Below are 16109 nucleotides of genomic sequence, written 5' to 3'. Positions count from 1 at the left end.
CCATATCGATCGTTCAAAACTCACCATTGTAGCTATTAGTCTAATGCTTAATATTAATTATAATTTCATCTATAAGTAAACTAACGAGGTTTGATGTAATTAGGTATTCGTCGCCTTGGTTTGTCACTGAAACTTCGAGGTGTTACTGCCTACAATGAATCACAGCTGCTTACAGATATCTCTCGGGGTATCGATGGCTTGTTGGTGTATTAGATCGCTCTATTTACGCTTATTTACTGTCTAGACATCCACTGTTTATGCAATACTATACACATCTCCACGGAATACATTTGCTTTGGTCTTCAATACTTTCCTAAGGAAAAGTCAACTATAACACACATGTTTAATTACACCCGTTTTTGCCTGCCTTGATTCTCTACTTGCATATCGTTTACTTAACTAATTTTTCCTGTTATCTCGCGACGACGTTGTCCTAATTGCCTGGCTCCCTACTGGAATCTCATTACACTGTCAGAATCGGAACGGCTGCAAGAAAGACTGCTTCACTAATATTCATTGAGTACTATGCTTCGCTCATCGTTAATAATCTTATCGTTATGCAACTGTTTTTGGTTTGTTTTGTGAGCCGTATGATGCTCCTTAGGTAGTTTGCTTTCTCGGACCACCACTAACTGCTGTCTCCCTGTCCATATGACTTTTGCTTACACTTAACAGTATTAGTTCAGTCACGAATCATAACAAGACTCCGAATCAATAATGTTCATGAAAGAATTCTGCTGCACTACCGGGATTACTCCTGGTCAATGAACTTAAAGAACAGATCCAGTTTAGTCCATCATTCACCTCCATTGTATTACGCTATGCGGGATTCATAGCGGGCCACAAAGATACCGCGTCGCTGTGGTAGCTCGGTGTCCTTGCTGCTGGTGGCCGTGCGAAGCTCAGGGTACCAGTCGCGATCTTTGAACATAGATTCCGTTAGTCATGTCACTTTTAAGGGATTGGTATACCGTAGTGCAGCAACTGTAAACAATTGACGTACCTTGTGGTTGCTCGGCCATTGCCAGTCTTATGTTTCGGCGCACAAGAGCAGCGTCGTCCAAAAATTCCTGCAGAATCGAACACGCTGACGCCGCATCAAGCGCTGATACCCAACCAATACTGCTGTGCATCATCGGCGGTGGTTTGCCCTGACTTTTGCAAAACGCGATTGTCTTTTTAGATATGTCCTCAGCTACATGATCCAACAAGTTCGTTACAAGTTCAGTGTTGACCTGCGGCGCAGTGGCTTTGAGAAATCCGACTAGGTCGCAGATCTCGATATCCTTGGGCTTGATGATATTGCTGTCATTCTTTATCTCAATGCGCCGACACGTCCGTACAAATGCGTAACGAAGTAAAGGTGTTGCAGCCGTGGGTGGCCATGGCGACGAGCTGCTCTGGCCAAGGCCCAAATCCAGTTCGTCATTGCGCTCGTGAGAGACGAGAACGTTCCAAGCACCCTGATCAAGGTCGCGTGGCATGGACCAGCATTCATTACGGATCTCGGCGGCGTAGCCTCTTGTCGCGATCGGTTGTACGGGGATCGAAAAGACTTCAGCCAAGATTGGGCTTATCTTGATCTCAGAAAGGTCTTGAAGCGAACACGGGGCGCATGAAAAACTGAATAAGTTCTCATCATTGCAGAGGGAACGCAGGTAGGCTACGAAGCCTGCGGCGAAGCGCTCCGGTCCAAGCAGACCATCACCGAGGTAAAAGTAATTAGGCCAAAATTTCTTGGCTGGCTTTTGCAATTCGTGTCGCACAAACATCTGCTGGATAGGATACGCTTTGATTGGTTGCGTATAGCCTGTTGTAGGGAGCCAGAACCTCTTCCGCAGTGGTGCAGAGTATGAGGCCGTTACTGTTATTGCCTTGGACTGGAGCAGCTGCGTGTATTCGGGATTTGTTGAAATTAGGAGGTAGATGTGTGCACTTGCCTCATCGTTCGCTCTCGTGGGTTCCTGGAGGAAACAGATATCAAGCACCGTATCTAGCCGACACAGTGTCTTTAACAGCGATTCGGGGTTGCCTTTTATTCTGTCGATGCATAGACTGAGAGATATGGCTTCCTGTAGCTCTGGTGATTCAATTGCAGCAGCGACGCTTTCGTAAGAGAGGTTTTTGAATTGGACCCAATTGAGGTCGTGTTGTTTTTCGTATATGAGCCGAAGGAGTTGCCCAGCAGCGATGGTAGGTCCTAAACTCTCTGGGCTTTCAAGAATGCGCCGACGAAGAGACTCTCGAAAGCCAGATAGTTTCAAGGGGCCGTCAAAACTGGACATGTCATAGGTTTCCGTCTCTTGGGTGCCCTCGATAAGGCTCCTGACGGCTTGATCGGCGAGCGAATTAGAACTGAGTTCTTGCGGAATGCTATTTCCCAAGTCTATATCGTCACTGGGCCAAATAACTGTGTTCATATCAGTATCTATACCACAATGTAGCGTTTCGCCGCTCAACGTACAGTCCATTGCTGTCGGATCGATAACCTGATGGTGTAGCTCCAACTCTTTGATACCTCTGCCATGGCCTTCGAAGTCATTGTATGAGAACTTCGTCATATAACCAGTCGCAGACAGTGGTGTCCGCGGGCGGTCCTCTTGGAGCATTGGAGTGGGGTCATCATCAGGCGGGTCATCTTCAACTGGGTCATAATGTCGATGGGGAGGCACGTTGACTTCTGCCATGTGATGAAGCGTGAAAGCGACAATGCCATACCGGATTTTGTCCAAGTCTGAAATGTCAATGACTACCATGCCGTGGTGTAGAGTGGCATCTTTGAAAGCCATCCCTAACGGTTCGGTCCGAGGGTTGTACGCCTTGCAGCGGGAGGCATCGTACCCCAAGCCCACGAGTAGATTCGTAGTGATGAAGGGGAATTCTCGAAGGCCTTCATCCCAAGGTCTCTCCGTATTATTTTCCTCCTCATCGCCAAAGTCCAGGAGGCCGAGCTCGGCTGACGCCTCAATATCGGGTTCGGGTAGATAGACTCGTGCCACAATGTCGTCGCCCTTCGCATAGAATTCCGTGGCCAACCCCAGTTCTGCCTTGATGGCTGCGCGGTTGGCGGGTGCAGACAGGTTTAGTATTACTTGTAGGCAGGCTTCAATGACGCGCGTGCCACCGAACAGGTGATCCTGTACCTCGGAGTCATCACGCAAGGCGACGGCCACCGGTCGATGGCGACCCGCTGCTCCAACTCTGGCGACGATGTAGAACAAGAATGAATATGGCCCGTCATCGGATATCGACCTGTAATAACTCTCTGAGGCCATGGTGATTGCTCACCAACAGTTAAGGAATTGGATGCGCCCCAAGTTTGGATTTTGTAAGTCACAGTGGAATAAGTGGAATGCGGCTGCACGTGCCGCTGATGGAGATTGACTGCACAGAACACGGATGGTATTTCTGGGTGGGGAAGGGCGTTCATTATATAATGTCCCGCTTACTTTCAGCAATAGGTAAGCAAACAACATATTTCCTGCTGAAGTAACCAATGGGGGGAGCACAGTTCAACTGCCACGTCGATTTATCGATTTCTAGCTATTTTAGCTTGACAGTTTCCTCCTGCGATGCATATTGACCGAACTTGACAAATTTATCAAATCAAAATCAGTACGAATCAAAGCTGTATTTCTTTCATATGAAAGACCTATTTACTCCGCCGCCAAAGGAGATGCCTCGATAACCTCAACAGAGCCATTGCCATCCGCCTTCTCAACAGCGCCGTCGCTAGCCACGCGGCAGCAGGACCCAGGGTAGCTAGTGTATCCAGTTCCGATGTAGCCCCATGGCGGGTCGCAGCCATGGCGACCGGCGTTGATGTTGTCTCGGTTGACGTAGTAAATACGAGACCCGGCGCACATGCAGACACTCGGGACGCAGCAAGTAGGCGAGGCACTGTCATCATGCCACTTAGTATAAAGACTCAAGTATCTCCTGGAAATCTGCAGCCACAGAGCTGAACTTACAAGTAGTAGCAGCCGCTGGCGGTCTGGCGAGTCTCAAGGTCGTGGCCCTCATCGCGGACCTCGATAGCGCCTGCATCCCCCAAGGGGGTCGCAGAGACAAAGAGGGCCGCCGTAGCGGCGAAGGCAAGAAGGGAGAACTTCATGGTTTTTGATCCCTGGTGCTTTGGAAACTATGCTTTATGCTGCGAGTTTGTGGGTGCTACAAGCTGAAGCAAGTGTCTTTGACGTGGGCGTCGATGGGATACTTATAGATGCTGCCTAACTAACACAACGGCCCTTTCATAAAACTGAATGGCAGTACCACTGTTGCCCCATGTGTGATCCTTTCAAAGGTCCCACGCATTTTACAGGTAAAGCTGATCATGGATGTGAAATTCCTTCATGCTCTTGTGGGAAGTTGGGAGTGTACAGGACAAGGATCAATGTCTCTTGGCAGCGGGGAAATGTCGATAGTGTAATGCACACGAGAGGCAAAGTGCCGACTGTGATATGAGTTTTCGTAACATGATAGAATGCTATCATGTAATTTAAGTATCTCTTATTTGAGGGCCTTCTGAAGCTGGTGGTCAGCTTAAGTTGATGGCTCTCTGTGGTTCTATGCATCTGGTCGAAGAATGAATGAACTTGACTGGTAACGTGCTCAGGAAAGACGATAGTTGGAAAATTATTCTACTTAGCGCCATAAATCATATACGCAAAATTTATATCCATCGTGTCGAGTCTATAACGTTGTTAATCGTCAGGCTATGTCTCCATGCAGGATTGTATGTTATGGATGCGGAAGACATGGACGTTATCTGTTAGCAATAGGCAACCAAGAGTTATCGTACGCCACCGGTTACCTCAGAAAAACAACCTACATAGAGTTATTTTACCTAGTGTACAGATGACCCTTATCAAACAGTTGTATTAACACTAGGTCATTTATAGTATAGTTAGAATATAGGATGACCGGCTCAATCCTACGAAATGTCTTAGCTGTCAGCTTACTTAACCTGTTTTGGTCGGATTTTGCGACGTTCTGCGAAACCGAAGCTCTAGCATGTATTTGCTGATTGGTTGACTAGGGTGACCTTGATTGTTTTCTTTTTAGGATCCTGCCCTAAATTATGTATATTCACATAGAAAGAATTTAATGCAATCGGGTTTTCTCCTTGAATATCGGTAAAGAGGAAAAAACGCTGTGGTGTGGCGTAAGCAAATGCAACGGTCCCAGCCGCCGCGCATAAGATGAAGAAATGTTGCCATTGGTGGGATTGAACCCGCTTCATTATAATAAGCTGGTAAAGAGCCTTACATAGCGAATGGAACCATAAGCAAGGTTCATCGAAATCCACCAATGACGACAGTTTTTGGTCCTTTCGCGGGCAATTCGGACTGCCACATCCGCCCAAGCCGCATATTATCCTCCGTGAATACCAGGGATTAGTAGGAAGAGGGCTGTGTTGCGGCGTGGTCAGATGCAGCGGTCGGATTTGGAAGTCAATCACACCCCAGACCGAAGGAACGGGCCGATCTTGATGCAATAACACCCAACGAATACGAACGCTGTTATCTGCCAGTTTCTCAGGGGAAGGAACTCGGCAAACTTTTTAGGACGAGCCCGCGGGACTCTTGATATTCCTCCGGACGAATGATGGAGCTGCGGCGGATCGATCTACGACCCGCCTCGAAACTTTGTCGATAAGGTTGCGTTGTGGCGTATTTCGCATAACTCATCAGACACGAGATCGAGCTTAATACAGCAATCAAGTTGAGGGCTATAATAGTTAGAGTCTTGTTACTTCGTTTTCTTTACGGATAGCTAAATGCAAGCGAAATCATCAATACTAGCCTCACCTAACCATCAGTGGGCAAATGAAAATTGAGTGCCAGGCCCCCTAACCCACTCCTCCCTGTGGGCGGCTCTGTCTCTGGCCACCCCCGTCATTTCCTCGGGCATCAGACCAAAGCACTGTTAACCATCTAAGCCGAAGACACAATCTTGACAAGGATGCCGTCAGGCTTCCACCCACCGCTCTAGTATGTGGCGGTGCTGTAGGCCGGGTGCGTCAGGTTGTACTGAACAGCCAGGGAGCCGCCTTGGGTCAAGCAGTCAATGATAGCAGCCGATTTGACCGTCCCGGTTCCACCGTCAATAGTGCTGGCAATGTCCTCAAAGAGAACCGACGAATCGACGGTGTTATCGATATGCTTGGCGTACGCAGCCACCGTGCCTCCCGTGTAAAGCGGCCACTCGCCGCAGTCAGGCGCGTCAGCCGCCTTCATATTGAACACTTCACACCCCGCGTCAGTGCCTTTCATATTAATGATGCAAGGGTAACGATGTACTTACAGCGCCCGGCACGAATTTGACGGCCATAAGAACGGAGATAGGCAGCGACGAAGTTGACATCAGCTACGGTGACGTCCTGGGGAATGTCATCGGGCTCAGAGTAACAGTGTAGCTCCAGAGGCTCCTCGTAGCAGACGCGCTGGACGCTATCCTGGGGTGCAGGGGCGGGTGCGGTGGCGGCTGTGGCGATCAAGGCCAAAAGAACCGCTGAAGACCTGACAACGGACTGCAAAATGATGAAATGGGAAGAAAACTGTGAGATTGAGGGTTTTTGAAGCTTGAGAGAATGCTTCGGCCAAACAATATAGCCCTGTGCGGACTCATGTATAGATATCTACACCGCAATCACCGCACATTTCCGTCTCCCATATTTTTCAGAATATTTCATCCAGTCTTGAAATGAAAATACATTTGCAAACTGACTAAGTCGGGAATAAATTCTCACCGAATGTATCATTGAGGTACATCTAAAGATAGTCTCTGTTTGCAATTCAAGGCACATCATGCGTTGTACAATGCTGCTTGACTAAGTCAAGCTAATCTTAGGGCCATGATCAGTATACCAGCGTTCTCTAGTTCCTAGTTCAAGTGAAGGAAGGCTCTTCTCCCTCCTACACTGTGTTCTTCAGCACCGGTCGCCACCCTGCTGGCATCAAACCTGTCAGATTGCGACTTCATGGAGTTGGGATGTGCTAGATGTCTGAGTACGTCCACGCTTATTGGTCTTCACACGAATGATGTTACATTTACAGAGTCGCAATGTCATATCTAAGTTCAGGCGCTAGCCTGACAAGGTACCTGTAAGCTCGGTCATATGGAACGGGGAAACGTTTCGACTTAGGCATCAACCTGATTGCGTTACACTGGCAAATCCTGAATGCTTGGCGGTGCTAATGGCGAAGTGAGCTGACAGGGACTTTTGTGAAGCCTTTCTCGCTTCCACTACTGCCGTTTGTAAATATGCCGCAATTCAGACAATTTTTCTGTCCCAGTATGATTTGCTGGTTGGTGCCTTGCATAATTGAGCCCTACGTATACCCATTAGGAAGGTAGTCATTAAAGCTAGGAGCTGCATATGAATCCTATCACACACATCAGCATGCATTCAGCAGGGCAAGGAAATGTAGGATTGCGGCGCAGACCGGCCACTGCCTCACCCACAATTTGCGCCCGATGAATAGGCTAAAACTATACCAAAAGATTGGCATACATCTTACGATATACGTACCGATTCATGTGACATCGTATGCCCCATAGCCCTACCTGAGTGTTGCATTGGTTGCGGCATAGTTACGCACCTTCTAACTACAGGTATAACTTCGTCGCGTGAAATTAAAAGGAATGCAACTCAATGTAAGCTCAGCGTAGCTCTGATGATATGTATTTGAAGTGGTCTGGCCGCGCCCAAAGCCCTTCTGCTGACTGTCAGGGTTGCAATCGTCGTCGGTCATCTCAAAGCACCATGTGCTAAATTGCGTCTTGTGATACCACAGCTATGTGGCTCCTTCTATACCAGAACGTCTCTAGAATCCGTGCTCGTCATTTTGTTGCCGACTGAAGCCTTGAGCTGCTGCAACCCAGAGCGGCCCCCAATTTATTTCATGATGGAGATCTCCAAATTGCATTATCTGCCTTGCACGATTAGCTCCTAGCCCCTCGCTTAAACGCTCCCTGGTCCAGTCTTCAATGTGATCATATGTGTTCATATGGCGAGTGTAGAGCACCGGCAGCAGAAATGGGTTAGTTTTCGAGATTTGCTGACGAGCTGTGCCGTATTCAAGGGGTAAACGGTCTGATGGATCAATTCTTGTCTTGACAAAGGATAACTACTTATATTGTTATCATATAAAAGACCCAATCTTCTGAATGAATATGCTTGCTGTTTCACGCCAATTTGAATAGCCAATGTTCGAGCCTGCATTGCAAGGCGAACAATCCCGTGAGCATGGCTGCGAGAACTCTTGTTGCCGTCCTAGGCCTTCTAAGTGTTGCGGCGGCTCAATGGGAGCGTTTCCCTGGTTTTCCAGCCCAAGGTCCCATAGTAAGATTGAAATGAAGAGCAGCGTGGTCTCGGCCCAAGGAATTGCTGACTCTATTGTAGCCGCCTCCTGATTACATGGTGGATAATCAAAACAACTATTTCAAAACCGCTCCAGACAAAGGTAAGTCCATATTCGGCAGTAATCAGGCATCGGAACATTGTATTTTTGCTTGGATAGACATTAAACATTGAAGCTTACTGGAACTTGTTTAGGAACGCAAAATGGCCCCGTGTGGCTTGAGTCAGGAAGTTTCGAAAACTTTATGGCTGGGAACGGGACATTGCGACAGCCTCGAAATGGCACGGGATACTCGAACACTACGGACACAAAGAGATTCCCCAATGTCACGAGGTTTGAGTATGGCCACTCTGGGACACGTTTCAGATTCTCGCCGGGTCAAGCTAGAGTTCAGGCTGCAGCATCTAGCTACTGGCTCCCACAACTGGCACCGCTAGGTAAAGTAGGTTTCCCCGGATCTTCGTAATCTTCACCTACCGGTAGTAGAGTGTCAAATTGATGCGGTGATAAATATCTGAGAGTCCTGTACCTGCTACAATCACGTTTTTCATTCTATTTACTGTCGTAACCGTTCCCAATCATCTTTCCCAAGGCTTTGCCCCATCTTATACACTATGTCTTCATCAAGGGCATCAAATTACGGAAGGCTCACTGACATCATCCAAACTCATAGCAACCTCTTGCAGGATCTGATTACAAATTCTTCCGCAATGTGGTGGACGACTATGGCGCCGACAACTCTGGCAACTCGGACACGACCGAGGCCTTGAATGCGGCTATTGAAGACGGCAACCGCTGTGGCATGGAGTGCGGCAATACTTTCAGTCAAGGTGCCATTATCTACTTCCCCCCTGGAACTTACAAGATCTGCCGCCCAGTCATTCAGCTGTACTACACTCAATTCATTGGCGATGCATTGGATCCCCCTACCATCAAGGGCTGCGACGAGTTCCAGGGCATTGCGCTGTTCGACACGGACCCCTATATCCCAGGAGGGAACGGACAGAACTGGTACATCAACCAAAACCAGTTCTTCCGTCAGATCCGCAACTTCATTTTTGACCTCACTGAGATGCCGTCGGCCACCGACGACCACGACCAGCCCCTTGTACCCACGGGGCTTCACTGGCAGGTATCGCAAGCGTGTTCTCTGCAGAACCTGGTTTTCAAGATGCCTGATTCCGATGGCGATAACGTCACCCATGTCGGCATTTTCATGGAGAACGGAAGTGGCGGGTTTGTTTCTGACCTTGAGTTCATTGGCGGTAACATTGGTTGGCGTGCTGGTAAGTCTAACCCAGGCAGGCTGAGGCTACTGGCCACAGTGGATCTGACCAGTACAAATCACAGGATCTCAACAGTACACGGCTATGAACCTTAAGTTTAGAGGCTGTCTGACTGCTATTCAGATGGTCTGGGACTGGGGCTTTAATTGGCAACGGGTTGATATTGAAGGCGGTGCTGTCGGTTTCAATATAAGCGGTAGAGGTGGTGACACAGGCCAGGGAATTGGATCCGTGTCTATCATCGGTAAGTGAAGCTCTCCTGCAACAAACTGATACTTGCGAGTGGATTTGGGGTACCAAGCTTACCATCTGATAGACTCCAAGATCTCGAATTGCCCTATTGGTATATTAACCACTGGCAAAAGCGACGGTATCAATGGGGTGCCTAACATTGTTCTTGATAACCTTGAGCTGAGCGGCGTGGGTAACACCATCGTCGACGACAGCGGCAAAACTATTCTGGGAAGCAGTGGCAAGGTAGACCTATGGGCCATGGGCCGCCGGTACAATGGCTCAGACGGAGAGTACAGCACCGGTGCGGTCGATGCGCCACCAAAAGGATCCCGCCTACTTGACGGCAGCGGAAAGTTGTTCTATCGACCTCGTCCGCAGTACGCAGATCTAGGAACAGACCGCTTTCTTATCGCAACAGACAATGGCTGCAAAAATGACGGCACTGGCGATAACACAGACGCAATAAACGCGTTTCTGCTCAAGGCTAAGGATGCCAGTCAAATTGCCTATTTCCCTGCAGGCATCTACAGGTCAGTCTATCATCTTTTCTATAATCGAACTGAAACCAACATCTTTTGTGTTTCATTTATTCTCGTTAAAATTAAGACACAATGCTAACCAGACGCATCCATCAGAGTCGGCGGCACCGTTTTGATTCCTACGGGCTCTCGGGTTCAAGGATCAAGCTGGTCTCAAATCCAAGGCGGTGGCTTCTATTTCAACGATATTTTCAACCCCAAAGTAGTTGTTAAGGTCGGAAACAAGGGTGATGTTGGCACTATGGAGATTGTTGACATGATGTTCAATGTCCAAGGAGCCACAGCCGGTGCTATCGTTTTGGAATGGAACGTCCATGAGAGCAGCCAAGGCTCCGGTAAGGAAGCATTCCTGAAAACCCTATCTCAAAGTGTTATCTAACGTTATGATTGTGCTCCAGCTGCAATGTGGGACACTCACGTCCGCGTCGGCGGTGCTGTGGGATCAAGCTTGGACATTGATGAGTGTCCTAAGTTCGGATACAACGACAACTGCATTTGCGCATCTCTATTATTTCACGTCACCCCGCAGGCCTCAGGTTACTTTGAAAACGTCTGGATTTGGTTGGCAGATCAGTGAGTTTGGCTTTTTATTATCACATTCGACTTGAGGATTCTATGGGTTTTGCTAAACTAACATGCAACTATGATAGTGATAACGATATGAGTGTATACGACAGCCCAGATAAAATCGCCAACCAGATCAGCCTCTACGCAGCTCGTGGTACGCTGATTGAATCTGAGGGACCGTCGTGGTTCTACGGCACCGGGTCGGAGCACACCGTGCTGTATCAGTATCAACTTTATGGAGCTAAAGACGTAAGCAATCTTCCCATCCCAATCCTTCTGGCCCAAGTCCAGGAAATTCATATAGTTTGCTTCAGATCTATCTCGGCCACATTCAAAGTGAGACGCCTTACTACCAACCAGTCCCAGTCGCCCCACTTCCATTCGACGTGGGTAAGAAGTTTCCTGGAGACCCTTCCTTTGACCATTGCACCTCCGAAGGTTGCGAGGAGGCTTGGGGTCTTAGGGTAATCAACTCGGAGGGCATCACAATCCACGGAGCGGGAATGTACAGCTTCTTTCAAGAATACTACCAAGACTGTCTCGAAACGCACAACTGCCAGGAACGCATCTGCGAAGTCAAGGGGAGCAAGGACGTTGCAATTTTCAACATATTCACCGTCGGCATTGTGGAAATTGGCACTGGAATCAAGTAAGCTACCCCCGAATCCTGTTGATACTCCAGGCAAACGTACTAATGTTCTTCCAAAGCGGCGGCGGCATCTATCAAAATGACTCAAACCAAAGGTATGTCTATTCGGCAACGTGCAAAGCCTCTCTTTGAATCTCTAACTGACGTCTTCCCAAGTGGCTTTACCACCGAGGTCAGCGTCTGGTTGCCTCTAGATGGAGATGATGATCAGAACATCGTCTATGTCGGGCCCGAGGTCTTTACTGAACCATCTGTTACTTGTTCTCCACCTTGTGTGTTGGTCTTTCCCACCAGCCCACTGGCGTCTTCGTCCACGATTGACCCTGGTGAATACACCACATCACTGGAATATGGTAACAGCGGTACGACAACAAACGGCAATGGTGTGGTCATTACGACATTCTTCACCACGACCACGACCGTCACCATTGACATCCCGCTGATCACCATTGGCGGCATGCCGTACTACAACGTGAATGTTACTTCTGGACGAACAAGCGATTCTATTGTCTTGACGCCCAGTGTCGACATACCTCCGATTGGCATTCCCGTCTCCAATGGTGAAGGGAGCACGACAACCCGCACAGTGACCCTTCCCCCTTGGCCTGCCGTCTCCAATGGGCCCCCTGATGTGTCGGGCTGGGGTAATCCCACCAGCCCCTGGATAGACCCCAGTGACAGCACTGTTTCCGGGATTTTTCGAACTCCATTCCGGACAACTGTATCAGCAACCGGACCTACTGTTACGACTATTACCTTCCCCAGAACTGTCAGCCCCATCGTGGTCTCTTGTCCACCGCAAACGACCATTGCCTTTAACACGCCGAAAACCACCATCACTACTGATTGCAATGCTCAGACGGCTTGGACGATTGCTTTTACATGCCCTGCCACGAAGATTGTCACATTTTTGGGCGCTTCAGCTGGTGTATTCACGGCAGACTGCACGCTTGCGACTATATTCAACCCACCAACAGGGCTGCCCGATCCCGATCCACCAACAACGGAGCCGGTCAGTCTCATCAATTTCATTATCGGTTCTACCAGTGATATTCCTCTCACGCACAAAATATTTCCTTCTTTGTCGTACTGACATTTACTTGAATCCAGACCACAACGACAGTACTTCCAGTATGGACCACGTGGCCCGGAGGCGTAATCACGCCGGTTGCCACGTCGGTCGAAGATCCGAAACCAACAGACAATGGCGTTGTTACACCATGCAAGCTGTGGTTCTTTTGGGTAAGTAGATTTCCAGCTGCATAATTTGTTCGAAAATTACCGCAGCGCGAAGACACTATGGCAACGATTATAACTTGGTGTCTAACAAAAAATAGTTTTGCATTTCCACCGACGACATCCACATTGGCGGTTGGTATTGGATCCTTCCTCCTGGAATCTACCCACCGTGAGTCGATCTCATGAAACCTGATATAATCCTCCCATATTTCTAACCTGATGCTCTCACAGAGGTCCGCCGCCTGGATTTATTGATTTTCCAAAGGGTTGGACCCTCAAGGGAACTCTTCCTCCCTGGCCCAGAATTACGTAGGTTGCTTGTCATTTCAGTTAACTCCTTCAAGTACTCGTATGTCGCTGACAACCGCGCCTTACTTGAAGCATTGGCCCCAACAAGCAGATTACGTATAGCGAGGAACCCACAAGTTGCGAGACCCAAACGGCATCGGCTTGTTCGACTAAGACATTTGTCAGCGAAACCGTCTCTGCCGGTACTACAAAGACTGCCATTTCATCTTCGTCCACATGCGAGACAATACGTGGTTGCTCAGTCACTGACGACGACACGCATTCTACGACGACAACTCGGAACGCGTGCCCGCTTCCTACACCCGCCGTTGCAAACCAGGAAGGGAGCCTGGAGCGACGTCAGGACCCTCCGGCAGTGCCGGGTTGTCCTGCGAACGCAATCGTGTATCCAGCAAACCCCGAGAATGTCGGAAACATACCCACCCTGCTCCAGGAGTACGCAGGGAAGTACAAGGAAATCAAGTCGTCGGAGCTTGGATTCACGTCTTTCTTTTGGGTTCCTTATCTCGACCAGGAAACGATGGATAAGTTGAAGCAATCCGTAAGTTTTTGGTTTGCTGTACTATCTCTCATGCAATTTGGCACGCTTTGCTGACAATAATTTCTAGACGGATGTGGAGTTTGCATACTACTATGAAGAATACAACGCCAACGCCGGGGCCGTTGAGGACCCTGAAGACCAGGATGAAGGGACCGTCAATGAAATTCCCTGGCCAAGTGCCAAGGGAGACCTAGTATCAGACACAAACGACACTATCACGACGGAAGGCTCACTGGAGCCGCTTCAGCAGATCCAGAAGAGAGCTGATATCCCCTCACGATCAAAATACTGGCCTCTTTCCCAAATCTCTCTGCCCAAAGGTAAAATCTGGCAAGGTCCTGACAGTGGTTCTTTTGAGGCTCCCGACTTTCTATACCAATACAATCAGGCTGCTGGGAGTGGCCAGTACGTCTACATGATCCGTGAGGAGGGCATAAATATAGGCCATACTGTAAGCTCGAGTCCCTTCTGAGAAATGATTTGAGCCGAGAATTGTCGGCCGCTTATAAACTAGTTTCGCTAACTCTTGCTCATCTCTATAGGAGTTCGGGGAAACGACGATTGAAGTGAAACAGCCGTCTGTTCAGATCCTTAACGGGAATGGCGTCAGCACGGACAATGCCCATGGAACCGGCATTGCCTCCAAGATCCTGGGCGTTCAGCTAGGTGTGTGCAAAAAGTGCACAATAGTTCACATGGCTCCGCAATTTCAGATACCAGGTGGCTCCAAGACAAAGACAGTCAAAGAGGATATTCTTTTGCAGTTGCAAGATGCGTTGGACCACATCATCAAGGAGAAGCGCGTGGGTAGGGCTGTCATCAGCATGAGCTTCAGCTCAAGGGGAGAGGTCGATTCATATTACAAACAAATGAGTGAGTCCCCGCACCAATATTACACCTCAGCTGTAAGCAGGGTCTAACGCAAAGTGTCTTCACAGGGTTCACTCTCAACCAGCTCGAAATCAAAGCAAAGGCTGTGCTGGTTTGCTCTTCCAACAACCACGCATTGGAAGCGCCGCCAAAAGGAAGTCCCAATATTGATCGGCACCCCGCCATACTTGGCGACCCAGGCGCCAAGCATGGTCAGCTTCAGAACCTTATTACCGTTGGATCTACAGACATCGATACCCACCAAGGCGACAGCAGCCAATATGCTGACTGGATGACGACGTTTGCGCCGGCGCATAATGCATGGATCGCCGACGGGAACTCCAATAACTTCCGGAAAGCACGTGGCACTTCGTACGGTATGAAGACCGATCCAAAATACGCGTGGTGAAATACATTGGCTGACAATACCCTTCTTTTCTAGCTGCCCCGCAAGTCGCCGCTTTGGCGGCTTATCTCAGGTCGCTAGACTCGCCTTGGAAAACACAGCTCCAAGAGCCGCGCCACGTGAAGAAGATGATCAGGCTGCTTCACCGCCGTTTCGAGTCGAAATACTCTTCAACACAATGGCCGGATGCGTCATTGCGGAGGCCCGTCATCTGGAACGGACAAGTGGGCGATAAAAACTGTCTCGTAGACTACGACACCAAGGATGTATGGGACAAGGACAGCAAAGCGTGCCCTGATATCGACAAGGACCTTGACAAAGAAACAAAAGAAGGTGAGACGGTCGCGCCGTGCAATCCAGCAAACCCCAGAATCGGAGCTCGTCAAGACGGCGGCTCCTGCCCGCTCCCCCCCGGCGGCGGCAGCGGCGGAAATGGAGGCGGCCAGACTGTCAGCTTCACCAGCGGCCCTCGACCTTCTCCGACCTGCGGATCCGGCACCGGCTGCGGTGGCCACGTATGCACGGGCTACTGGTGCAACCCAAGCCCGACGGGACAGCCGCCCGATCACCAGGATCCCAAGGACCCCAACGCCGGTAGGCCTGTGCCGACTACTACAATCCCGGGGCCCACCGACCCAACCCCGGAGCCGGACCCGCCAACCGAAACGCCCACGACCCCGCCCACTAACCCGGACCCTGAGCCCGTGGGTAAAGCGTTCATCATTATTGCACTCCAGGAGTTGGTGTCATCAGGGGGACCAATCGCCGACTGGTCCCGGGAGTGGTTGGTGTTCGCGTCTGACTGGGGCGGCAAAGTCAGGCTGTGCGACGACAAGTCCGTGTTCTACAAGACCACCAATAGCGCCACGCAGTCCGATCCCGGGTTCCCCTTTGACCTCGGACCCTTCGACGCAAAGGGATTTCAGTGCACTTACAAGGGCGATGAGGACTCGCTGGGCAAGCTCGAATGCAGCAATGCCAAACGCGCAGATTGTTTCGATTTGTCAGGCTCTGATGCTGAACCCTGCTTTTTGGGCAATCCCACCGTGGGTCCAGTGGTGGCTTGTGACATTTACAACTAAACCATCAAGTTGTCAACCTTA

The 16109-nt window shown here is 49.5% G+C and overlaps 4 protein-coding genes across 4 annotated transcripts; 1 reads left to right on the top strand and 3 right to left on the bottom strand.

Moving 5' to 3' along the window:
* Nucleotides 1-814: 814 nt before the first annotated feature.
* Nucleotides 815-3275, bottom strand: EsH8_X_000144 (uncharacterized protein; the record flags this gene model as incomplete). Its single annotated transcript, XM_083274232.1, has 3 exons — nt 815-921; nt 1004-2410; nt 2465-3275. 3 exons carry the CDS (start codon nt 3273-3275, stop codon nt 815-817), a joined length of 2325 nt encoding a protein of 774 aa, XP_083119624.1.
* Nucleotides 3276-3656: 381 nt separating this feature from the next.
* EsH8_X_000143 (uncharacterized protein) lies at nt 3657-4114 on the bottom strand (the record flags this gene model as incomplete). The annotated part of the gene is made up of 2 exons (XM_083274231.1): nt 3657-3900; nt 3972-4114. 2 exons carry the CDS (start codon nt 4112-4114, stop codon nt 3657-3659), a joined length of 387 nt encoding a protein of 128 aa, XP_083119623.1.
* A 1876-nt stretch (nt 4115-5990) lies between these two features.
* EsH8_X_000142 (uncharacterized protein) lies at nt 5991-6773 on the bottom strand (the record flags this gene model as incomplete). The annotated part of the gene is made up of 3 exons (XM_083274230.1): nt 5991-6247; nt 6307-6513; nt 6752-6773. The coding sequence occupies 3 exons, from the start codon at nt 6771-6773 to the stop codon at nt 5991-5993; spliced, it is 486 nt and encodes a 161-aa protein (XP_083119622.1).
* Nucleotides 6774-8211: 1438 nt separating this feature from the next.
* EsH8_X_000141 (uncharacterized protein) lies at nt 8212-16088 on the top strand (the record flags this gene model as incomplete). Its single annotated transcript, XM_083274229.1, has 21 exons — nt 8212-8245; nt 8293-8347; nt 8408-8468; nt 9040-9652; nt 9717-9896; nt 9969-10416; nt 10522-10760; nt 10824-10998; nt 11076-11241; nt 11307-11641; nt 11701-11736; nt 11798-12653; nt 12752-12883; nt 12979-13049; nt 13112-13189; nt 13355-13730; nt 13798-14181; nt 14273-14396; nt 14451-14603; nt 14669-14977; nt 15043-16088. The coding sequence occupies 21 exons, from the start codon at nt 8212-8214 to the stop codon at nt 16086-16088; spliced, it is 5871 nt and encodes a 1956-aa protein (XP_083119621.1).
* Between the last annotated feature and the right edge of the window lie 21 nt (nt 16089-16109).

This window comes from Colletotrichum jinshuiense, chromosome 10 (genome assembly GCF_051148585.1).
Source record: "Colletotrichum jinshuiense chromosome 10, complete sequence".
In the NCBI taxonomy this organism is placed as follows: domain Eukaryota; kingdom Fungi; phylum Ascomycota; class Sordariomycetes; order Glomerellales; family Glomerellaceae; genus Colletotrichum; species Colletotrichum jinshuiense.
This window is presented reverse-complemented; position numbering and strand designations above follow the sequence as displayed.